This window comes from Suillus subalutaceus (genome assembly GCF_016647625.1).
Source record: "Suillus subalutaceus strain FC151 chromosome Unknown DFJ58scaffold_411, whole genome shotgun sequence".
Classification (NCBI taxonomy): domain Eukaryota; kingdom Fungi; phylum Basidiomycota; class Agaricomycetes; order Boletales; family Suillaceae; genus Suillus; species Suillus subalutaceus.
Window position 1 is genome coordinate 1 of NW_024540660.1, and position 26,030 is coordinate 26,030.

Consider the following 26,030-nt stretch of genomic DNA (forward strand, 5'->3'; position numbering starts at 1 on the left):
AAGATGACATTCATGAGCCCACTTGTGTGGGTTGAGACAGACTTCTTATAACAGTAAATAGTTTCAACTTGCCTTATATGAGAGGTGGCACCTCCAGGGCTCCACAGTTGATCAATGGCCTTGTGGTTTGATATGTGCCAAGCACTGAGAGCAGGCTTCTGGAGAGTCTAGTGGTTACAAGCTGAGAGGCATTGAGACAGGTACTCCTACAGATTTAGAGTTGCGGTCATGGCCACAGATAGAAATCCAATGAGGTCCCCTAGTGTTCTCCTGCATCTCAGTCTCCTTAAAGCCCATCTTGCTTTCTTCAACAGCAAGTACAAAGGCAGCTGCCTCCTTTTGAAAACGTGGAAGGAGCTCATGCATGTGTGGACCCACAAAGGTTCGCACTAGCCACAGCCTACCTTGAGAATCTCTGATCCGAGTTTTAAGGCTGCAATGCATAATTAAGGCCCTGCACAGCTCAAAGTTCAAAACACTCACTTCTGATATGGAACTCTTTCAAATTTAGTCAAGCGAAACAATATCTGGTAGCTATACCACTCCTCCCGGAGAATTTTCCCTGACTCAGTAGAGCCATAGTTTGTACCTTGCCAGCCAGTCGTAGATACCCGAAAGGCAAGTGCATTGACTGCTCCATCGGACTTGAACTCCTCCACCTTTCTATCAGTGTCGAGCCTGTGCAATTCGCGACGTCTTAAATCCCTCTTCACCCTTGCCGGTGCCTTTTGACGTGAGGCAGAGGCAGATGGGGTTGGAGGGGGCATCATGCCAGGTTATGGACTGCTCTATGCAATCAGGAGGCTCCAGGCACTGTGAAGTACGTTGCAAGGCAGGTGTGCTTAAGCACACGGGCTTTGGAGGGAGGGATGGGTCTTTGAGGGGGTGCCGCGGGGCGAGGAGCCATTGCAGGGGGCCTAGGGGGAAGTGCATGCGAGCCGGAGGGTAGCAGGTGTGAGCCAGAGGGGAGCATGCGCAGACTGGGACTGAGGACGTTATTCACTCTCGGCTTCTTGTGCGGGATGCTGTCAGCGAGTTGGCAGTTTGGAAACTGCGCTTGCGCTGCCTGTGAAAGGCAGTCAGCAAGGGTAAAAGGACCCGTAGTGAGTAACTCACGGGATCTTAGTATAGCCCGGAGTGGCAGAACGCTGTGCATCAGTTGGCACAGCGCTGGCACGCCGCTCGAGGAGTTCCTCCACATCTGGATCACGATTACGCCCCTCCTCCCAAGGATATTCGTGACGCGCCAGAATAACGTCCTGAAGGTCCAAGCCCTTTACGCAAAGCTCGCCGGCTCCGAGGCCGCAGGAATCCACACCATGCGAAGGGGAAAGCTGACGAAGGGCTGAGATTCAGCCGTGCGTGCGGACGAGCCTCGCAAACTCACCGCTCAGTGAGTATCGTCGTTATGGCAAGCACTGTCGGTCAAGGGATCAGTAAGGCACAGCGTTCACGCATTCCAGAGGAGGCAAGGCGCTTCTCACCGGTGTCATCCAGAAAACGGCGATGCATTGGAGCACCTGCAGATAAAGGCGTGTCAATAAACGAAGACGGCGTATGGTGTTAAGGGCGTGGGCATGGAGGAAGGGGCAGTGAAGCCACGACCACTCAGCCCAGGGCCATACCAAGCGTCGTGGGTAGGCGAACGACGCAGGGGGGAGCTGGAGCCAAAAAAGGGAACAGTGCTCACCATCACAACTCCCGTCCTGTAGATTCATTGTGAATCGATTTGGCACGTGGGGATTTGGGGGCTTCAGGCCGAGTGAGAGCACACAAATATAGGTTGATAGCCTGAGGTGTGCGAAAGCCAATTCAAAGCAGCTGGAGACTCGGTGAATCTTATGTCATCCACTCGGAAGATACTAGCTTTCAAGTAGCCTATGTGAACACGCAGGTGGTATACTAGGTGTTTGGATTACGGCCTACGCGTTTTCATGTGTGTCACCTTTCAACGTTCAACCATGATGTCAAGTCTCATAAAGCTAATTTTAGCAGTACAACCTTCTGCCGCACACATACTACAGTAGCTGTAATCCTCTCGACGTATCGCCATCCAAATCACAATGAAGAACTTACTGGATCCAATCGCGCCACCTCCCTCGCAGGGCAGGCTCGACTAGCAAGCGACCTTTAAGCGATTTAAAATGTCATGGGCGTATTGTAGGTCTTCATTTGCTCTCGTGTGTTTCATATATCTCTCGTTGCCCAGCTCTGGTGCTTATGGCCTGCTCTCACCACTAACACCCCATCTTATTCCACCGATCAACTCATACCTCACTTGCACTAACGCTCACCGTCTTCACCTTTTACTATAGGTCCTACCTCTCATGTTTTGACCGCCTGCCATTATTTGTTCTGGGTGTCGGCTCCGCGACGGGACAATCCTTGTCCGAAAAGGTGATAGCGGAGAGGTGGAGGTGGACCCAATTGACACGAAGCAGGACGGGATGTAAGCTCTTACATGGCGACAGAATTGTACTAGATGGATGTGACCTACATGTAGAATACATTAACCAGCAAGCTTGACCCCATCCGGGTGAAAGACAAGTCCCTCGTGATGTCGTTGGTGTGTGGTTGCTGGACCCGGTGTTTTGCAGGGATACGAGGGATGGGTCCAGGATGAGCATGAGGATATATGCAGACAATAAGGGAAGGTCATCTTCTCTCGCTAGAAGGCGAAGACACAGTCAGAATATACGTCCCAAATACTGGAAGCACAAAGTACTCACCTGGCGTCCCTTGCGCACTTCTATGTCCCCAATGTCGTATCGCGTATGCCCATCCTGACATCAACGAGTACTGAAAGGTATTGTGTTGTATTTTGGGAGAGTAGAGCTTTAAAGGAGTATGAGATGGTTAGAGTGCAAGGCACAATGAACAACATGAACTTTGAAGTAAACAATAGATAGACGGGACAGGCTGTGTTACTTACTGGTCGATGCGTATATGCATCGAAACATGACAGGAATTGGATGGCTGGGCATTGTTGTTTGCAAACATCAAAGTGATGCGATAAGAACTTGTCAATGGACGATCAGTACCGCCTCGTGGAAAGCATGCCCTCCACCTGCAGGACATGAAAACTCGCCTGTCTTGCCAGCTTGCCCCCAAGCAACGGATCAGTAGACAGATCAGTGAGTGCTGGCCAACTTGTTCGCCTCCATAATCGACCACTGACGGTAGTAGAGTCTGATTGATCCACCCGATGACGGTAATGAGTTATGGCTGCTAGATTCTTTGCAAGATGGACATGCAATGAAGTTTCGACGATGGGAAGAACCAATTCTAAAGTATGAATCTGAAGGACACGATGGGGTGATTCAGGTTTTTTTCTTTTTGCACGACACAGTCAACGTCTACACCGTGAGTAGTTCAGAGGACGGCACTATGCGCAAGTGGAACTGCCAACACACGGTTTGTTGTCGAGGAAGAATGGAAAGGTGAGAGTGGATGGATCCATGCACTAGTACTGGCACTTTCACCGGACGGGAAGGGATGGAAGCTTTCAGCGGTAGAATACCAACGGGGAGATCATTGAACATGCCTGAAAGTCCGTATTCTAGAAGCTTCTGGAAGGAGCGTTGGATAAGCTGGTCCGCTGGAGTTCTTGGAGCTGACTGAATTCCAGGCACATGAATGTCGACCATGGAGCAGGACACACGAATGACGAGAGGGCGAACGCCGAATGTCTTCTCTCAAGTTCAACCATTACCCCGACAAGTACAGAAACAATAGATGACGGTACGTTTTCAGCATCAACCCCAACGATGACAGCCAGTTCTGCAGTCAATATTTTCTTCTGTTCCTGCACAACCCGCTGACTCGGAGCGCTCGTACATACCAACACCATTTTTCTCATCGCATTCTCCACCAAATGTCGGCTCAAGGCCGATAACGACCTATCTAAAAAAACTGATGCGCAACTCGAGTAAACCGAGCTCTCTCGACTTCTCGTACGTAGTGCGCCCTCAGTAGTGGGCCAGGTGAAATTGACGCGGTCCTGCCGTGCCTGTCGCGGTCGTGACGCACCTGTGACGCGGCACTGAAGTGGCATATGTGACGTGGCTCCGTCACAAATACTAGGGTACAGATTATGTTCAAACACTACCTTATGTCGCTCGAAATGAATTCCAAACACTTTGTATCCTCGCTAATGATCAACATATGAATGTTCAGCTGTGTACAGGCCCTGGAATGCTGCATTCACCTCTCACCAATTTCACAGTGCTTGTCCTCTGTGTTCGTACTACTTGGGAATATTCTGTGCATCTTGTGTTTGTATTGTATGGTCTCTAATCATTGATCCAAAGTTTGTTTTCAGACAGCAGTGTGAATTATTGTATCACTGTGTCAAGTCTCGACCCCACCTTATCAAGTCCGGCAGCCTCTGTGCTCTGTACTATCACGTCAAGCCCCCAACCATGCCATGTCAAGCTTCAGTAAGGCTGGATCAAGCACTACTCACACTACGACAAGTTCTCCCCAACATATTCGCAGCCTCCGCACTAATGTAAACCTCCACACTTATCTATGCTGCGTCAAGGCCCACTTGCATGCCGCGTCAAGCATAGCACATGCCGCGTCACAGGCGAGTCAAGCAAGTTGTGACGCGGCAATGCCTCGTCAATGCCGCGTCACTGCCGCGTCTCACCTCACCCATGCCGCGTCACACTTCACCCATGCCGCATCACTGCCGCGTCACATCTATACATGCCGCGTCAAACCTCAGTGCCGCGTCAATAACTGTCAGTGTCACTTAGGTACATAATATAAGCATTCTACGGGCAGTGGCACTCCAAAAAATTATTTCTCCACCCTCAACTCCTATGGCCTAGAGCAGAACCGGTATCGCGCTGTTGGAAATCTATATATACCATGCCTATCGTGAGTGCTTTGAGATACAGAGCGCACTTGTTTTAACCATACTCTAGGAATTAATCAAACATATATTCAATTTTTTCTATCCCAGCGAGAGGGGGGATCAAAATCGTCCAGCTCAACCGCTGGTTGGGGACCTCATTCCCTGCTATGACCGCTCCGGTGCGCCGTTCCACTGATGCTCTTTGCGAACTCAAATTCGAACTGTAGAACAGGTAATGTAATAGCTTATCTTCCAGCCTCTGTGCAGACCGCTCGGCCATCACATGCTTTAAGTGAGCAATGCTTCAGTGACTCTCTGCTTGCCTCCCTGACACTATAGCTAACACATAGGTGCTCCACACATTCCAACGACTCCTATCACACATAGAACTGTGCACTCCGCCTCAAACGCTCCATCCCTCCCTCGACTCATGAGACACCACTCCCAGGAGATCTTTGATCTTCGCACAGACACAAAACATATGCCACACCGGCGTACCCGAAGTGCTAGTCCTTCTACAGCCCGAGCAAATCAACGCCGCGGTCCAGATCAACCATCCGACTCTCTACGTCCCAAATCTGCCGCTGGTGACCAGATCCTGACAGATGACCTGTGGGACCCATGGCCGGACGGAGATTTTGAAAGGTTATTCACGTGGGATGAGGTAACAAAAACTAATAATCTCGCATCCAAAAGAAGCATTCTATTGCGATGGATGCTCAACACAGCAGTCAAAAGCCGTGCTGCCAACCCGCAAGTGAGTTTATACAGCTGTACCACTTGCATAGGCTGACTTCTGTGGCTTAGGAGCAGCAGGAAGGCCACAAGCAAGAAGAAAATGGCTCCGCTTCATACGCGTCTGATGTTTGTCTTTTGACCTGTGAGCGTGGCTGAATATGGCTAACTACTCACTTGTAGTGCAGGCAAAGGGGCTCTTGCTCGTCTTGGCAAGTATTGGTATCCTGTGCGGCTGATTCAGTCCTATGAGACTGCTAGTCTCCCTGCTACTGCACGCAACCGAGTACGCTGGCAGGTGATTTGGTGGCGCGGTTGCAAATTCCCATCCAGTCTCGGACCACCTCCTAGTGATGTCGAGCAAGGAGATCTCGTGGACGAACTCTGGCAGGACCAATCTAAGAGGCGTGAGATTCGCGTGAGTGTCATTGACTGGTTATGTACTTAGTCCTCTTAACATGAAGTATTGTGTAGCTCGGAGAATGGGTCCACTCTTGGGATACCCCTCGCGAAGAAGACTTGATTCAAAATTTTATGTCAGCAGAACCATCGAAAGAATTGGACGACATTCTACGACCTCATATTGCTTCGCTTCAGAAGCTCCTTGATAGTCTTGACTTGAACCAGTGTGATGCGGAGGCATATCCTGTGATAGACTACATCTTGCGGTCGAAGAAGAACCTAGATGGTGTGGGTGCATACAGCATACCATTTTGTGGCGACATCTCATCTCACGAGTATGCAAAAATCGCACGTTGGTTCGCTGAGAACATTCCCGGTGCCTCCGGTCAAGTCGAAAAATGGCTCGGTGGCATGCCTTTAGTGCACGCTTTCACTCTCGTTGTTGCTCATCGAAAGGCTGGTTATTTCCAAAAACGCGTCGAAGCTCAGAACGAGGAATGGAACAATAACGAGCTTTTGAAGATGGCTTGGGCTGATCTCATGATAAGCTATCCCGCCGACAGTTTCGTGGCTGACGTAGACCTCGAGTGTCTGACCACACTGGAAGCAAGGATGTTCGAGGATTCCGAAGAAGCAGGACTTGCAGGCAACCGGCAGTGGGGTTTGGATGCTGGTCAACATCACAGGCGGTGGGGCGTGTATCTCAACATTCCTACTGAGTGGGTTCTGGGCAGAGATTACAGCGAGAGTGAACTTGAGGTAAGGAAAATATTACCTGCTCTGTTCAATAAGTCTCTAACCGATGTGATTGACAGCGCGGCCCTTTATTCAGCGACAACTCTGATGCCACGTCTGCAGACGAGTTGTCCGACATTGTAGCTCCTTCGCTGCCGGCTGAAGAAGAGATTGCGCCCGTGAAACGTCGCCCTTCACTGCCAGCTGAAGAATGCGCACCAGTTAAACGTCGACGTGCTTCAAAGAGGGTCCAGAGAGGGAGGAAAAGAAAATAGTCATTGGCTGATGCGACTAGTAGTATGTGTCCTTAGTGTAGAACACTGGCGCGTCAAGGCTCGTCAGTTCCAAGAAAATAGTCATTAGTTGAGGACTGGCTAGTAGTATATGTGCCTATGGTGAATAAAATCAACGAAGGAATGATCATGAACCCATACAACTTGATGAGAAATGAGTTGCACTAGTGCGTCAGTAGCCCCGTCAAGACTCATCAGTGCCGCGTCAGTGCTGCGTCACTTGCGCGTCACGCCGCGTCACATGCGCGTCACGACCGCGGCAGGCACGGCAGGACCGCATCAAAATAGCTACGCCCCGGGACCAACATCCGCAAGACATCGCTGTCTGGAGTCAGAACGTGAAACATAAGTTCGTTTGATCAAGCTTCTGATCTGTGGCACTGACGGTTGGAATGCGAAACTGATAAACATTTGTTGTTGCAGTGCCCCCTCTTGAAGCTTGAGCTTGAAAGTCCAATGAAAGCCTTCCTACTCATTTTGTCTTCTGGCTGTGCCGTGATTCAATGTCAGTATTTTCATCTTTTATGTTTTATTATCGCTCCCCGACCTCATTGACAGCTCTTGGATATGTCTGAAGGAACTTGGGATAAAGGTCACTGTTGCTGGTGCTGAACATGACTCTCGTGAACGTCTGCCCCATCCGCAATGTTTGGAAGGGACCCAGGTGTACCTCAAGTACATCTACGGATTATTAGACAACAACGAAAAGAGCCGAATCATCTGGTTGTATGGCACGGCGGGAGTCGCAAAGTCCACTGTTGCGTTCACTGTAGCTGAAAGGATGAGAGGTCTGAAAATGACAATGGAGACGAAAAAAGAAAAGCGGCCCGCAGGAACATTCTTTTTGTCTCACAAACACACCAAACGCCACCCCGTTCCCCTCCCAGCCCACCAGATCCATTGAAGCACAAAGTTGCGGCAACGCTCCTGTCGCAAGTACAAAACAATCCACAGTGGAACCCTCCAGATACGCTATATGCCAACATCGTACTTAGCCCACCTCGCGTCGCAGTCATTGGCCCTTCCTACCCTGTCCCGCAGTTGACTTACGCGCAGGAAAAGACGACAAAGAGTCCAATAACAAACCTATATTTTCCTCTGCGCCACCCCGCCCTGTTTTTTCCGCAGACAACCCCGTTCTTCTTGTGCCTCAGCAATCCTCACGTCCACCAGATTTCGCTCGTCAGATCTTGCCTGTAAGTCGTCGTTTTGCACATTCATTTCATATCTCATGACACGCACCATGCACCTCGCACACCCACCCGTATTACAACGGGGCACCTGTGTCAGCTTGCCTCGGAACTCGTCTGCACCAGGGGCGCCCACTGGCAGGAAAGATAAATATGACGGTACAACCGACGGACGCAGCAACGGACCTCCAACATTCACGTTACCCGACGCATAAATGTTCGCTACGTGGGATTTTGAGGCAAAGAGGCCGCAACTTGAAGAGGCGTCGATAGTGCGCAGAGGGAGAGGCGTACCTGCGTCTGGAGTGACGCTTTCCATAGGGAATCGTAAAGGGTAGTGGTTGTAAACCGACGGGTTTCATAGAGTTCATTAATGCGTTGACGAAAGCCCGTGCTGGGTGGGCTGGTGATATATTGAAGGTATGCATTCAACCATGTTATTGTAATCGCTTGATTCCTCCTTCACAAGATTTTTGTAGCTGCTCTAGACTAATAGGTGGGGATGGCGTTCCGTCCAGAATGAACTACTGTCTTATGGATTTTGTTAGGGCGTTTTTCTTTGGCGTGCACTGTACTTTCATTAAGAATTGTGTCATGCCTCCAATGAGCATTTGAGCTATGCGTTGTTTTGTGGGATATCTGTGTTCGCGCGCGGTAATATGAATATCACAGTCATTGGAACTCCATGATAACATCTTATCACCAACTGAGTGAAGACAATGGGGTCCTTGAGACAGGAATTACGCCATGATAATACACAATTCAGAATCGGCTTAGTAGGCAAAATTAAGACATACTGCGAGCCTGGGAGGATTCGTTGGGAACTTGTTCTTCTCCCTGATCCATCCAGGCATCAAAGCTTCTCAGACGACCTCAGGATAACGTTGCAACATGCTCCTGAGTTCCGTTTCCGGAATCCTCTTCTCAAAACTCAAATGTGCACGGCAAAACCTCTGACATCGACCCGCTCATGTACCCCATGTCCTCTAATGGCTTTGTAGGTTCCATAGTGAGCTTGTAGGCCCAAAGAATAAGGGGCGTGGCTATGAACACTGGTCTGTACCAACCGAAATGAGTTTGGAAGACCGCGTGCTTGCAAGACTGCTTTACATGTTCGTGACATATTGACCAGGGCATACCCTGAAATAAATGTCATTCAAAGCGTTGTGGCTTGAACGCATAAGGCTCCGGGTAGACATCTGAATCCCGAGAGATAGGCCCAAGGCAGTGACTGTTAGATCCGTGATTTCTTGAAGCACAATGCTTACCAATGGTTGCCGAATACCATAGTCCCAGCTGGAATACGATAGTTTTCACCATGGGCCAAATCATCATAGGTGCTATCGTTCAGGTGAGGGACCGCACTGCTCGTCATGTATTCAGCAAATCGTGTGTGGCCCGCATCTGTGTCTTGAGCAATGTCTACGAGGGATTACACTTGATGTTCCGTCAGCAAAAGCTAACAGCATAAGCCAGCGTCACTCACATCGGATGCGTTGTCCTGCTCGTCGCAAGCATGTACAACACGTGACGGAACCGTGAACACCAGAACCTATGAGATGTTAGTAGATATGCATGAACAACAAGTATGTTGCTGACCGAATGGCTCATCTCCATGATCGAGCATCTCATCCCACAACGTTTTAAGTTGCCCGATGACCTCCCCACTGCCTAACATTCGACGAAGCTCATAGATCTCCACTGACAGAGGTGAGGCACGCGATGATCTAGAAACCAAAGATCAATTCTCGCATCGTGTCAGAAAGTCCCTATGGGCTTTACAGAGTCCCAATATCCCCCTATGCTACAGATTCATCCGATGATAAGACACCGATGCGTAAATGCCTGTGGGAAAGCGCTCAGAAGGAACTTCACGATTCTTTCCGCTGATGACTGTAGATAGTTGTGAGAAACATGAAACAGATGCGAACGTGATATGGAGTGACCTACCTGCAAGTTTAATATATCGTTCTTCTAAGCCACCAGGCATGATGGTAGGACGAAACAAACGACGAGCGACACCCGGCATCAGAAATCGAGAGCAGCCCAAGCCATCTTCAAAAGCTCGTTATTGTTCCATTCCTCGTTCTGAGCTTCGACGCGTTTTTGGAAATAACCAGCCTTTCGATGAGCAACAACGAGAGTGAAAGCGTGCACTAAAGGCATGCCACCGAGCCATTTTTCGACTTGACCGGAGGCACCGGGAATGTTCTCAGCGAACCAACGTGCGATTTTTGCATACTCGTGAGATGAGATGTCGCCACAAAATGGTATGCTGTATGCACCCACACCATCTAGGTTCTTCTTCGACCGCAAGATGTAGTCTATCACAGGATATGCCTCCGCATCACACTGGTTCAAGTCAAGACTATCAAGGAGCTTCTGAAGCGAAGCAATATGAGGTCGTAGAATGTCGTCCAATTCTTTCGATGGTTCTGCTGACATAAAATTTTGAATCAAGTCTTCTTCGCGAGGGGTATCCCAAGAGTGGACCCATTCTCCGAGCTACACAATACTTCATGTTAAGAGGACTAAGTACATAACCAGTCAATGACACTCACGCGAATCTCACGCCTCTTAGATTGGTCCTGCCAGAGTTCGTCCACGAGATCTCCTTGCTCGACATCACTAGGAGGTGGTCCGAGACTGGATGGGAATTTGCAACCGCGCCACCAAATCACCTGCCAGCGTACTCGGTTGCGTGCAGTAGCAGGGAGACTAGCAGTCTCATAGGACTGAATCAGCCGCACAGGATACCAATACTTGCCAAGACGAGCAAGAGCCCCTTTGCCTGCACTACAAGTGAGTAGTTAGCCATATTCAGCCACGCTCACAGGTCAAAAGACAAACATCAGACGCGTATGAAGCGGAGCCATTTTCTTCTTGCTTGTGGCCTTCCTGCTGCTCCTAAGCCACAGAAGTCAGCCTATGCAAGTGGTACAGCTGTATAAACTCACTTGCGGGTTGGCAGCACGGCTTTTGACTGCTGTGTTGAGCATCCATCGCAATAGAATGCTTCTTTTGGATGCGAGATTATTAGTTTTTGTTACCTCATCCCACGTGAATAACCTTTCAAAATCTCCGTCCGGCCATGGGTCCCACAGGTCATCTGTCAGGATCTGGTCACCAGCGGCAGATTTGGGACGTAGAGAGTCGGATGGTTGATCTGGACCGCGGCGTTGATTTGCTCGGGCTGTAGAAGGACTAGCACTTCGGGTACGCCGGTGTGGCATATGTTTTGTGTCTGTGCGAAGATCAAAGATCTCCTGGGAGTGGTGTCTCATGAGTCGAGGGAGGGATGGAGCGTTTGAGGCGGAGTGCACAGTTCTATGTGTGATAGGAGTCGTTGGAATGTGTGGAGCACCTATGTGTTAGCTATAGTGTCAGGGAGGCAAGCAGAGAGTCACTGAAGCATTGCTCACTTAAAGCATGTGATGGCCGAGCGGTCTGCACAGAGGCTGGAAGATAAGCTATTACATTACCTGTTCTACAGTTCGAATTTGAGTTCGCAAAGAGCATCAGTGGAACGGCGCACCGGAGCGGTCATAGCAGGGAATGAGGTCCCCAACCAGCGGTTGAGCTGGACGATTTTGATCCCCCCTCTCGCTGGGATAGAAAAAATTGAATATATGTTTGATTAATTCCTAGAGTATGGTTAAAACAAGTGCGCTCTGTATCTCAAAGCACTCACGATAGGCATGGTATATATAGATTTCCAACAGCGCGATACCGGTTCTGCTCTAGGCCATAGGAGTTGAGGGTGGAGAAATAATTTTTTGGAGTGCCACTGCCCGTAGAATGCTTATATTATGTACCTAAGTGACACTGACAGTTATTGACGCGGCACTGAGGTTTGACGCGGCATGTATAGATGTGACGCGGCAGTGATGCGGCATGGGTGAAGTGTGACGCGGCATGGGTGAGGTGAGACGCGGCAGTGACGCGGCATTGACGAGGCATTGCCGCGTCACAACTTGCTTGACTCGCCTGTGACGCGGCATGTGCTATGCTTGACGCGGCATGCAAGTGGGCCTTGACGCAGCATAGATAAGTGTGGAGGTTTACATTAGTGCGGAGGCTGCGAATATGTTGGGGAGAACTTGTCGTAGTGTGAGTAGTGCTTGATCCAGCCTTACTGAAGCTTGACATGGCATGGTTGGGGGCTTGACGTGATAGTACAGAGCACAGAGGCTGCCGGACTTGATAAGGTGGGGTCGAGACTTGACACAGTGATACAATAATTCACACTGCTGTCTGAAAACAAACTTTGGATCAATGATTAGAGACCATACAATACAAACACAAGATGCACAGAATATTCCCAAGTAGTACGAACACAGAGGACAAGCACTGTGAAATTGGTGAGAGGTGAATGCAGCATTCCAGGGCCTGTACACAGCTGAACATTCATATGTTGATCATTAGCGAGGATACAAAGTGTTTGGAATTCATTTCGAGCGACATAAGGTAGTGTTTGAACATAATCTGTACCCTAGTATTTGTGACGGAGCCACGTCACATATGCCACTTCAGTGCCGCGTCACAGGTGCGTCACGACCGCGACAGGCACGGCAGGACCGCGTCAATTTCACCTGGCCCTTGGTCCCGTGATGAATAATGAACGTTCGAATAACCATCCTCATTCTATTTCAAAGTCTGCCTGCGGGACAAGTTGGTCCCCGGGAAACGGAACAATGATGACTTCTTACAGTCCGGGAAGATGGCCCATCGGAGTTGAAGTGATGTTTGTGATTATTTGTATCGATCGATCCATGTATCTTCGACTCATCTACCAACCTGGCCTCGAGCCCCAGGCGCGCCAAATCGATTCACAATGAATGCGCAGGACGGTGGTTGCGATGGTGAGCATTTTTTTTTAATAGCTCGAGCTCCCCTTGCGTTGTCCGCCTCCCCCACCCACGACGCTTGGTATGGCCCGTCCCTGCCCCAGGCTGAGTGAGCGTGGCTTCACTGCCCCTTCCTCCACACCCACGCCCTTAGCACGCAAGGGCCATGAGCCGCTCTCGTTTGTTGACACGCCTCTAGTTGCAGGTGGTACGATGCATCCCTGCTTGCTGGACGACATCGGTGAGGAGCGCCCTACCTCCTCTGGAACGCCGCGCCTTACTGACCTCTTGATTGCTGTAGCAACAATACTTACCGAGCGGTGAGTTTCGCGAGGCTCGTTCACACGCATTGAATCTCAGTGCTTCGTACTCGCAGTAGTCGTGGTCTGGTACACTGACCAATGTTTCGGATGGAATTTTGGAGATTACTCTTAATAATCCAGGGTCATTGGATGAGACGACGTCTACTTGAATATGTCTGTTTTTTTCTCACCTTTTACTTGCTCTCTCTCTAAATTTTAGTCGTCGCACAGGTTCAGGATGCTCCCTCTGGTGCAGAACGAGGCGCCAATCCCCAATCGGCACTTCAGAACACCGAAGGGGCCGTAAAACTCATAAAGCTACTTTCAGGACATGTAACATCTGGAGCATCCACCGTCCAAAATGCATCAGCGGACCTCGAGGCTGCATATAATTTCCAGGATAGATATCTTCAACCACTCAGGATATTCGACAGTGTTATCGGGACGCTCGCGGACTCCGAGGTGTGGACCATATATCTCGATGGAACCGAACTTCCTGCTCCATAGGTACATCCATATGCAAAGATGGCACTGGGCGTGTTGTCTTGGGCCGCTAAAGTATGTTTGGTTTTGGTCTCATTCGTATCTTTATCTCAGTCGTTATGCGTGCAGGTAGTTCTCGCTCAAGCGGATCGCGATACAGCGATACGCGGCCTTCTCCAGAAGTTGGGTGACATTCATTTACAGAAGACAAGAGGCTTCACCAGATTTCGTCGATGCACATTATCCTTGGACAGATTTCTGAGCAGACCCTTGAATGTGCCCATTTTATCAGAGATTATTCGGAGACCATGAACTTTTGTGAGTCTTTGCAAGTCACTGCGCTTTTCACAGTCTCAATGTTCTACTATTATCGTAGGGGGTAGAGCTGGAAAGAACATAGGCCAGGAAACAGATGATGCAATTCGAGGCTACGGTGAAATGTTGGATAAGCTGATGGACAACTTCCAGAAGCAAGTTACTCGCGATGTAGCCATCTATGTCCATCTTACAGGTAAGGGTTTGTACGTTGTTCTGACTTGACGTCTATTCATACGTCTCCAGGCGAAACGCTAGATCTAAGCAGCATGACGTATGCGGATGGCGCGGGATGAGATACTGGGAAACAATGCCTACCAGGCACGTGCACAGAAATCATATCCGAGATCACAGACTGGGTCAACACCGCCGGAGATGATGTTCAGCGTGTGCTCTGGCTATCTGGCCCTGCAGGCAAGGGCAAGTCGGCCATCGCCCACACGATTGCTAACTGGTTCAACGATGTGGGAGGGCTCGGTTTATGTTACTACTTCGATCACTAGCGAGATGCCGACCGTGATCCGGAGATGAGACGAGCATTGGCAGAGGCAGTCAAAGATGCGAGTTCGTTCAAGACTACAGCGGATATCGTCCAGCAGTGGGACAAACTACTCATGAAACCACTGGGGAAGCTCTCAGGGTCAATTGTAAGACCTGTCGTCATCGTAATAGATGTACTGGAAGAGAGCGGTGCAGTCGAGAGACGGCTCCGCCTTCTCCGAATTCTTGCGGGCAAACTAGGCGTTCAACGAATCACAGAACTCCCAGCCAACTTCCGGATCATCATCACTTCTCGCCCGCTTCCTGATATCGAGGCTGAGCTTTCAGGTGCTCAGCATATCCGACGGATGTCCATGGACGATATTTCATCAGCTGCCGCAGAGCGCGACATCCGCACTTACGTATCGAGGAGCTGGAAGGGCTCCCGCGTTTTGGGGACAGAGAATTCGCAACCCTGGCTGAAAAAGCTGATGGACTTTTTGAGTGGGCGCGTCTCGCCTGCGGATACATTCAAAAGCCAATTATTGGATCATCACCAATCGCTTGCTTGCACACTTGATAGCGCGCCGCCCTAGGGTGGCCCACCCTCTCCGACTCAGAATATAATCTTATTGTTATTACAGTCACGAGCGAAAAAAAATCTCAAAGTTCCCTCTATCCTCATACCCGCACAGGGCTCCCCCAATCATTTCGTATCTCTCTATTATCTTACAGAAGCGCTGAATTTAGCGCTACAAAAGAAACGTACCATGCCACACTGCAATTGACCGTCATGCACTGCCGTTTTCGCCTGACAGAGATCATCTTGCGTTCAATGCTCGATTTGTTGACTCAGTTTTCGCCAGGTATCATTTAAAAAAAATCTAATTTATGTCCATTGAGGTATGATAGTTATTATTTGGGACTGGTGTCTGTAATCTTACCGTTTCCTAATACTGAAGGTCAACGCTCCGTCCTCAACCTCGCACTCACCTGTCGCGACCCAAGACTAAACGTCATTCACTCACACATGAGTGAAATCTAGTTTCTAATCAAGTCCCTGCGTAATGAACTGGTCCTGTCACCCAGTCCTTCCCCGGTTCACCCGACCAGTTCCGTCCATCAGTCCTCTGCACACGCATTGCTCCTAGCGAGTGCACCCAAAGACGCCCCGCTCTTTTCAAAGCTGCGCTCTCTCTTATGGTACGACTCTCGTGTTGCATCCATCCGCGCCCTCAACCTCCTCCTGCCCACCGTCGATACCCGCCCTGAACATCTCAGACACTCCATTTCGCAAGGCCATTTTCTAAAGCTCTGTACTGCCTCGGCACGCCTCAAAGCTCTTGAGTTCGTAGACGGGGTTGACACCTTGGAATTAGTGTCATTCTTGCTCAGTTATCCTGAGGGTTTCACCAGATCCTTCGGTGGCGATATCTCAAACGGCTTGCTCGAAGCTATCGCTCTATGGCCACGCCTCCGATACCTCACCCTCCACATAGGATTCAAAAGCACGCCTCTCCATGCACCCCAGGCTTTTCAGGCACTCACCGACCTGCATATATCATGCGATAATCTCACAACTTTGCTGCGTTCTATCCCCAGGACGGATTCCGATACCCCAAGATGCCCAAACCTCAAAATAGTTTACATTATCGCACACAGATGCAGCCCTACCAGCATCTGGTCCGAACTCCTCACTATCCTCACACGCACCAAGCTAGAGCACATCTCGATCATCGAGAACTGTGACTATGAGGATGTGCCCTGCCACACAAGGCCATCGTCCTTTGAGCTCCGCCCCTTCCTCGCCCGCCCTACCGCTCTCGCAGACCTCAAAACTCCCCCACCCACAACATCTCACTGACGCTGATGTCCACATGCTCGCTCGCGCATGGCCCACACCTATTTTGGCCTTGGGTTATCCACCGAGTTATCCACGTGGATAACTGGGTGGATATCTACATCGGTGGATAACCAGGTGGATTTCCACGGAACACTACGAAGAAGTACAGTCAGCATTCGACCGGGGTGTACGCTTTGAGGGATTGGCTAAGTTGACCTCATTGGAATCGGAATGTACGGGAGATGAAGCAAGTAACGGGTATGTGCAGGTCTTCGTTAGAGCAATACCTGCGATTGTGGGCGACAAGGTACGTGCAAATATTTGCATGGTGTTGCGGGCTCATTATCCTGTGGTATAGTTACTCATGAACGACGAGCTGCGAGATCTTGTCAAAGGCTACCTGGGAACTCTCGAAAGCGAGGGATCATCCCCTCCTAACCTATCGCAGCAAAAAGATGCCGATAACACCAAGGACGACGAGTCGCGGTGGCTCAAGGCTCTTCGCTGGTGTCCACAGGAGCTTCTGGATTTGATCAACTCAAAAACGTGTCGAGGTATTGACGTCAAGGTGCTCTCGATACACTTTTACTCATTACTTGATCACTCAGGCGCGGTCATGTTCAACGATCCACTATCACTGGAACAGTGTGAACGCCTTGTGAGACATCTTGCTGCGACTGCGTTTTCATTTCAATGCGCCCATGGAAGGCTAGTAGTATCTTTGATTGTCTTCGAATCACGTGTATTCATTTCTGCCCCTCTCCTAGACCTTCCCTCGTTCCTTTGACCCATGTAAGTATCAAGAGCGGCAGGCGATCCACACCGGTATTGGCTTGGACAAGGCTTAGCTGACTCGCGGTAGGCTAAAGCATCATTATTGTGTTCGCTTTGGAGACCTTTATTGAGAGCCGGCCGTATCTTGAACACCTTCGTTACATACCTGATGTCTCAGACCACGATGAAGAGTCTAATGACTCTAATCAGGCCCCCCTGCAACGTAAACTCAAGAATCGTCACATCGCCATGATCAGGTGTGTTGACTGGTCTTCTTTCTCCTGGTGAATTCTCACCTCTGTCAAGTATTGGTGGTGTCATAGGCACTGGTCTTTTTGTTGGAACCGCAGACTCTCTGATGTATGGGGGCCCCGTCGGTCTGTTGCTCGGCTACATGTTCATGGGCACCATCGTCTATTGCGTCATGATCACTTTGGGAGAAATGGTATGCTTGCTGCACGTCTCAGGCGCAGATTGCTTTCCTGCCTATACCTGGTGGTCAAATGAAACTGGCCGAGCGCTTTGTTGACCCTGCATTCTCTTTTACCACGGGTTGGAATTACTGCTATAGCTGGATGATTACCTGTACATTCCATTCTTCCTCGTTCATTTTTCGCAATTACTGACCTCTTACTTTTTAGCACCTAGTACTTAGGTTTAATGCATCTTCTTAGCGTGTCCGCTGACATTGGTTATCGTCCCAGCCGAAATTTCTGCTGCTGCATTATTGATAAACTATTGGAATGATACTGTCAATGACTCAGTATGGGTTGTCATGTGTCTTGTCGTCGTTCTCACCATTAATATGCTCGGTGCTGGCGCTTACGGCGAGACGGAATTCATCTTCGCGTGTGTACCGAGTACTATATCCCGATCTCGTATTCTGAGATTACTACAGATCCATCACAATCACCGGTCTTATTATTCTCGGTATAGTCGTCGATTTGGGAGGTAGCCCAACCCATGACCGTATTGGATTCCGCTACTGGAAAAATCCCGGACCATTCGTTCGGTATAATGGCATCGAAGGTGCCAAAGGACGATTCCTTGGCTGGTGCGCTGTTTTGACGCAGGCCGCTTTCTCGTTCATTGGAACTGAGATTGTTGCTGTACGTTGTATTCTAGGCCTATCAATCTATTGATCACTAATATCACCTAGATTGCTGCTGGAGAAGCAAAGAATCCTCGTCGTACCTTGCCCAAAGCCATCCGTCGAGTATATATCTGTATATTGGTTTTTTACATCGCTGGCACACTCGTCATTGGTCTGCTTGTGCCATCCAACAACCCATTACTCAAATTGACCGGTAGCACTGCCCGGTCTCCATTCGTCATCGCTATCGAATTAGCCGGAATTCAATATCTTCCTTCAGTAAGCCGCACATGTCTCTCCTTTTTTACATCGAAATTTCTCATCGCTATTCGAACCAGATTGTCAATGCTTGTTTGTTGACCTCGGCATGGTCCGCCTCATCTAGTGACTTGTACACTGCGTCTCGTGCAATTTGTACGTATACTTATCTGGCAGCCAACTCATTGAAATTAATGCACTTCGTAGACGGTCTTGCAGCCTCAAGAAATGCTCCGAAGGTCTTCCTCAAAACTACACGCAACGGGTTGCCTTACGTTACTGGCCTCTTCTGCGCCACTTTTTCCCTTCTTGCCTTCATGGCTGTGTCAACAAGTGCGGGCTCAGTGTTCGTTTGGTTTTCCAACATGACAGCCGTCGCTGGCCTTATATCGTGGTTTGGTATTTCGATGACATATCTCCGCTTCTACAAGGGCATGCAGGTCCAAGGCATCGACCGCAAGACGCTCCCTTATTACACAAATCTCCAGCCATACGCAGCGTGGTGGGCAGTCGTTTTAACGATCACCATCTGTTTTGTATGTTAACTTTTCATATCCGCTAATACTGCTTAGACTGACTATTCCTATACTCTCTAGTTCAGCGGATGGACCGTCTTTCTCTGGAGTACTGTAACCTTCGTCACCAACTACATCCTTTTTATTACCTGGCCAATCCTGTATGTTGGCGCTCGCTTCTACTATGGTGTCAAGTACAGTTTGGACAGGCAGGGAGTATGACGAACAGCGATAGCGAGACTGCAGATGCCAGGAACAAGGCTATGCGCGAGGCAGGCTTCATTGTGCCCGCCACCTTCGATCGGGTCCCAATGCCGTTTCTGCAATGTCAAAAGCTATGGCAGGGTTAGAACAATAGGATTGCTGCATCGAAGTGCTAGGGTAATGAACGGTAAAAGTATATATCACACAAAAGAATGCATAGTGGTATTGTTCGCCCATCCATTGTGATCCCTAAGCCAGGCCGCAAATTCTCTATCGGTCTGGAACACCAGGGAAGCCCTTGCCCCCCTGTAGTTGAGATTAAAATGAGTAACCTCGCTGGACCTGAAGAGGGCGATATCACCAGACCGTAACTCAAGGACGAGCCCGTTTTCCAGCAAGCACAGGGCTCCGCCTTCAAACTGACCAATAGGTATGACCAGGCACAAATGTCGATCAGAGCTATCACGATGGGCTTTGGTACAGACATTGATGTTGATTACCAGAGATATGAAAGGGATAGTGGGTGACGTGCAATTGCCTGGTAAGGTGGCTGCAACCTCCATGAGCATTTCAAATTCATCCGTTAAGTAAGTTTCCATCTTACAGAGATAGTGTCAGGGTATTGGTTGCGCTCAAGTGTAAACCGCTTACCAGAGTTCGGACCCACTCAAACAGTTGAGCGTATACCCTTGTCAAGGTCTCATAAATCTGTTGGTGTTGCTGAAGATCCTTAGAAACATAAGGTATCATCTGGCTGTAGTTGGTGCGCATGCCCTCCTTCTCAAGCAACCAGGGCTGGACATGGGAGGGGGCGTCATGACCCTGATACATCATTGATCATCATCAGCTGTCAATAATATTGGGGGGATCGAGGAAGCTTACAGAAGTGCAGTGCCTATTGTACCATGACAGGTGCATGGCCTGAAATGGTTGGCCGCCAGGTAAACTTGAGTCGTTCCCTTGCAGTAAGTCAGGATTTCCCAGAGCGGCCAGCAGGTTCACATCGAGCAAGGATCTGATATGATGGGGAAGCCCTGTTGACACAAATGCCATCAACGACCCATCCGCATTCCTTAGCTCTAAGTGATGGCTGAATATCTCGTGTCAATGAGGGAAGGCTTGAGACAGCGGTTACACACTTGGGAATAATTGACATTGGGATACGCAAGTATGCGTCAGGTGATTTCTTGACACCTCCGCAGTACATCTGTGCAAGCTGTATAGATTGAGAATACCGAAACACTGCAACCTGAGCAGAACCGTACACACCTTCCCGCGCAAGTCGTTGATGCTTGCCGCCTTCTCACCTGACTCAGCATATGACCTTTCTTTCACAGTCCATTCGGCATTGAGAGCTTTATCTCGAGGTGCCTTTAAGCGCTTATTGGAGGGAGATTGTGGATTATATGATGTATGAATGATGATGTGTTCAATTTCGTCAATTTCGTCCTCTGCAATGTCAGACAAGCTCTGCAGTGGAACTCTGCATACATCCGCTAGTACCGGGGTGGAGCAGGTAGCCCAAACACTCTGACTGCGTGGGAGTGGTATAAAAGAACTTAAGCAATAATTGTATTAGTTGATACCTGCTATACCACAATATCAAAGACGCACTTTAGTATAATGGTGTCGAAGAAGCGGTCTGAAACTTCAAGATTCGTGCAGTCAATGTGCCTGCGGACCGCAAATTTCTCAATCATTGCGCTATGGAACATGGAGTTCATGCTGAGCGGGAATGTGTGACACATGAGTGCGATGGTGGGTGCAATGTATTCTGTAACAAGTTTCCTTTGAGGAGAGCCTGCATGCGTGATGGTGTCACTGAACATCCCATGCTGAAGAACTGTGGCAGCTTACCTTCTGGAGGCGAACGCAGCATGTTTGCCAACTGCAAATGAACAGTGCCAACCATGGTTGCAACGGAAACCCGGAGGCCAAGTCCAGCGATAAGCACCAGCGCATAGATGGAACCGCCACTAGCTATGGCAATGAACTTGCTGCCCGTGGCATGCCAGTTCACAAATGTGCGGTATGTGATGTTGGTAGTTGCGGGACAAGTCTGGAGTTCATTATCGTATATCTCTTTTACTGACCATCCAGTCTTGAGCCGCATGCTGTGAAAGATGCCCTATCAATAACAGTGAAGCGAATAAAGCGGGAGATGTACATTTGACATTTGCAGACTAGGGCCATGCAGTTGACCATGAGCAGGAAGCTGATTCGAATGTCCTTACTTGCCACCCCTCTACATCTGACAGCAACAGATGTTAGTGATTCATCTTCCACATGCGGGGTCTGCACATGATGGGCAATATCCCTCAACCAGGTAAGCGGTTTGTGGACTGTTGACAGAGAGTGAGCCGAAGCCAGTTCCGCAATAATTGTGGTGGCTTGTTCACTATATGGAATCATGGGGCCAGAAGCCCGCATTCGCCAAGTGCCTTGTCCAGTTCCCTCCTCCCCCCCCTCCTCCTCTTCCTCCTCTTCTTCTTCAGGGTACAGAATATCATGCTCAGATGCACTGGCAGGTGCACCGTTAGCACGTATACGCAAAGGGCGGGCTCCTCGAGGACAATTGTCCTGGTTTGCTCTAAGCGGGGGATTGAAACCAGGTTCGGGAGGTTCGGAAGGTTCCTCAGGAGTTTGCAACCTTGATTTAAGGCGTTTTGCGGGAGGAGAATCATTATCATCCGAACCCTCGTCATCGCTTGTTCTACGGCGAACAGCTGATGTGGGGTTGTAAACTTCAGGAATGGGAGATGGCTCCGGGGTTGGAAGCACATGTCTTGGATCTCGAGCCTGCAAAACCATATATCGATGGAGGCGATGCAGTTCACCGGAGAGAGGTATGTTGTCTTCCAACAGCCTTAAAAGATTGTTGGCCTCAGTGGGACTGAGAACAATAGCCAGATTGCAATGAAAAGGCGATGTCATGATGAACACGTCCTGTAATTGTAGTGTGATATTAAAGGTGGACAAAACTGTGACACTGTGATGCTCGAACTGTGACACTAGAACTAGTCTAGGGTTCGGAGTGCAGCGGCCTGCACTCCGAACCCTAAACTAGGATCATCTAAACTAGGATCATACAAACTTGGTCACCCATTCCCATCCTTTCTGCTTCCTCTTCCTTCCTCCCATGTGCATCATCCATGATAGAGGTGAAGGTGTAAGTGGAACATGGTCTTGGGGGTGAATTGAGGATTTCACTGTTGTTCTGGTTCACTGATAGAGGTAAAGGATGACACAGGGACTTGGACTGCCAGATACTTTTGATATCACTTTGGTCACCCCCTTACAGACACCTCTTAGGTTGATTGTCACCTACAGAGGTTTTCACCTAAGAGGTGCTTTTCTGCTGGTCTGCCGGTGTTCTGTGGTCTTTCCCTGTTGTGCTTGGGGACCAAAGGCCATGGACCATACATGAACCAAAGACCATTGGGAATTATGTTATGGGAGTACCACAGGATGATTTGGACCACTTGAATTCTATATGATACAGGGGTGTCTGGGGTCCTCAAATGCCAATTTCTTTGGAAAATTCTCACTATATGTATTGCATCTATGCTCTGCACCCTCCATAAACCTAACAAATATTCTTATATATAATTGAACAATATATCTGGTGGGTATATGGAAAAAATGAAAGTCATTACTTTAATTGAACTTCTTAATGAAAGTTGTAGTATGTGTTAAGGCGAGTCTATATGTGATCATACCTTATCAAAATTTTGAAGGGAAGGTGAGATATGGCCATAACAAAAATTGTTGTCAGGCTTGTTTACAAAAAACAAAAGTCATTATCCTTGATGAAAGTTGTAGTCCTAGTGAGGGTAGGTCTATACCTGCACATATTTTGTCAATTTGCTATCATTTGGAAAAGATATAACCTTTGTGCAAAAACAATAAACAGGGAAGACCACATGCTTAATGGGAAAGACCATAGGCATAATATTCATCTAATAGGGAAGACCACAGGTGTGATATTCATTTAATAGGGAAGACCATAGGTGCAATATTCATCCAATAGGGAAGACCACAGGTGTGATATTCATCTAATAGGGAAGACCATAGGTGTGATATCCATCCAATAGGGAAGACCACAGGTGCAATATTCATTTAATAGGGAAGACCACATTTTTAATGGGAAAGACCATAGGCATAATATTCATCTAATAGGGAAGAACGCATGCTTAATGGGAAAGACCACACTTTGGTTAAAGACCACAGTAACTCACTTGTGGTCCTAAAAGACAAGCCGACAACAATTTTTTGTATTGCTTATAACTTGCTGAAATCACATGCAATTGCTTAGATAATACAACATACATTCCCGCCCCAAGTAGTACTACATATTTTATCAAAGCATCAGACCATGGGAAATTATTATGTTATGAACACATAGTCTATTTTTGCCATTCTTATGAGTCACTCACAGTCAGGGGCATATACCACACAGCAGATTTCGAAAATTTCATCAGGCACCTGTGGGAATTTCTCCTTAATTTGTCATTCCCCATAGTTTCATAAGTCACCCCACAGTCAGGGACATTACCACACAGCATGATTATGCAATTTCAGGATCATTAAATCAGATTTCATCAGGGGGATCTACATAGTTATAGCTATATGTAGTTGCAAATACTGTCCCCAGCATCAGTTCAACATTATGAACAATGTATCAAGCAGCTCCATGACAGCAGGTGAAGCCTTGTGGTGCTGTGTGACCACCCTCTCCTGATGGTTCACTCCCTGGGAAAAAATCAAAATTGCGAAATGGTCTTCCCTGTTTATTGTTTTTGCACAAAGGTTATATCTTTTCCAAATGATAGCAAATTGACAAAATATGTGCAGGTATAGACCTACCCTCATAGGACTACAACTTTCATCAAGGATAATGACTTTTGTTTTTGTAAACAAGCCTGACAACAATTTTTGTTATGGCCATATCTCACCTTCCCTTCAAAATTTTGATAAGGTATGATCACATATAGACTCGCCTTAACACATACTACAACTTTCATTAAGAAGTTCAATTAAAGTAATGACTTTCATTTTTTCCATATACCCACCAGATATATTGTTCAATTATATATAAGAATATTTGTTAGGTTATGGAGGGGTGCAGAGCATAGATGCAATACATATAGTGAGAATTTTCCAAAGAAATTGGCATTTGAGGACCCCAGACACCCCTGTATCATATAGAATTCAAGTGGTCCAAATCATCCTGTGGTACTCCCATAACATAATTCCCAATGGTCTTTGGTTCATGTATGGGTCCATGGCCTTTGGTCCCCAAGCACAACAGGGAAAGACCACAGAACACCGGCAGACCAGCAGAAAAGCACCTCTTAGGTGAAAACCTCTGTAGGTGACAATCAACCTAAGAGGTGTCTGTAAGGGGGTGACCAAAGTGTTGGGGTGACCAAAGTGTTGGGGTGACCAAAGTGTTGGGGACCAAAGTGTTGATATTGACGTTGTGTACTCCAAACATTGAGTCTACTAATCTACAATAGTTGATATATGTATAATCTGCAATGGCCTGGGTAGTCTGTATTTGCTCCTCATATTTCATGAGTTCTGTAGCATGCTTTGAAGCGGTGGCATCAGTGTCATTGTGATCTGGGATTGATTTGATCAAAATATATTCAATACCTGAAAGACAAACACTCTGAATGGATGATTCAAACAGTCTACTGCACCGGACTCATCCTCCACCAAGGAGCCAATCCATTGTCCATGACCTCGAATACCTGAAAAAACCAGATTGCAACTTAATTTCATCTAGCCAGAACAAATGTACTGAGTTAACTGCAGAGTGCAGTTTCCAGTGCTTCTGCAGCTCCCTACCCAGTGGAGGATTTGAGTGAAGGAGTTTACTGATGGTTGTAGACATTTGTGCGCTTTCATCATGAATGGCAGTCCACAGACAACAAACTTTGATGTTGAGGTGCTTAACCTCTTCATGCACACCATGAAGCTTGAAGAATTTGACCAGGGCTTCTCTATGCATCAGCTTGGTCCAGTCAAGTTCACGAGTGTCAGTGCATGAATATCGGAGAACATCAAATTCTCCTAGGAAGCTATACTCGGTGATATCCCTCCATGATAAGTGTGGTCGGAGGATTAAAGGCAGTAGCCTGTGCATTGTACTTGTTGATGGCATTCCGAATTGCATCCTAGTGTCTCTGTAACACCTTTCCTATTTGTTGTTGTAGCTTGCTTGCACCCTGCCAACAGTGATCAGCTTCCCTCAAACACAATATCATTTACTTACTCATCAATGAAGTGAGAGCTTGGATAGCTCGAATAAGTGCATGACAACAAGATGTTCTAACTCATCAAGAGCTACACGATACTTCTGGAGCAATGACTTTGGATGTCGTTACCTACATGGATACCTAGAAGTCCGAGATTGTTTTGAAAGAACAATCTGCTGTATTCCTTATTTGCTCATAGGGGCTAAAGGCTCTGGGCTCAAGATCTCAAGCTTGTGAATAAATATATCCCATCAGCTGGACCTTTCCACAGGTGGGTCATGAGTTCGGATGGCAGATTGCTTTGCCTACACCATGCTAGGAAGGTATATCGTGCATGGACCATTTACTCCCACTCGACAGGCTTAAAAGGGAGCTTCCTACATAGAACTAGAAGTACAAGCAGTCGGAGCAGTGGTAGCCCCTGACGAGAGCTTTCC

At 48.3% G+C, this 26,030-nt stretch overlaps 4 protein-coding genes across 4 annotated transcripts; 1 reads left to right on the forward strand and 3 right to left on the reverse strand.

Annotated features, from left to right (window-relative positions):
* Nucleotides 1-174: 174 nt before the first annotated feature.
* DFJ58DRAFT_849112 (uncharacterized protein) lies at nucleotides 175-1,718 on the reverse strand (the record flags this gene model as incomplete). Its single annotated transcript, XM_041393703.1, has 6 exons — nucleotides 175-433; nucleotides 484-725; nucleotides 815-1,025; nucleotides 1,117-1,345; nucleotides 1,485-1,520; nucleotides 1,691-1,718. 6 exons carry the CDS (start codon nucleotides 1,716-1,718, stop codon nucleotides 175-177), a joined length of 1,005 nt encoding a protein of 334 aa, XP_041234992.1.
* Nucleotides 1,719-5,945: 4,227 nt separating this feature from the next.
* Nucleotides 5,946-6,877, forward strand: DFJ58DRAFT_672274 (uncharacterized protein; the record flags this gene model as incomplete). The annotated part of the gene is made up of 2 exons (XM_041383019.1): nucleotides 5,946-6,014; nucleotides 6,071-6,877. Coding segments are annotated over 2 exons (876 nt in total), but the record flags the coding sequence as incomplete, so codon positions are not given.
* Nucleotides 6,878-9,368: 2,491 nt separating this feature from the next.
* On the reverse strand, nucleotides 9,369-10,206 carry DFJ58DRAFT_737864 (uncharacterized protein; the record flags this gene model as incomplete). The annotated part of the gene is made up of 6 exons (XM_041386965.1): nucleotides 9,369-9,447; nucleotides 9,485-9,638; nucleotides 9,703-9,768; nucleotides 9,816-9,943; nucleotides 10,025-10,109; nucleotides 10,167-10,206. 6 exons carry the CDS (start codon nucleotides 10,204-10,206, stop codon nucleotides 9,369-9,371), a joined length of 552 nt encoding a protein of 183 aa, XP_041234994.1.
* Nucleotides 10,207-10,244: 38 nt separating this feature from the next.
* On the reverse strand, nucleotides 10,245-11,916 carry DFJ58DRAFT_878628 (uncharacterized protein; the record flags this gene model as incomplete). Its single annotated transcript, XM_041394497.1, has 7 exons — nucleotides 10,245-10,721; nucleotides 10,778-11,007; nucleotides 11,051-11,123; nucleotides 11,174-11,580; nucleotides 11,639-11,698; nucleotides 11,752-11,860; nucleotides 11,908-11,916. The coding sequence occupies 7 exons, from the start codon at nucleotides 11,914-11,916 to the stop codon at nucleotides 10,245-10,247; spliced, it is 1,365 nt and encodes a 454-aa protein (XP_041234995.1).
* Nucleotides 11,917-26,030: the final 14,114 nt, after the last annotated feature.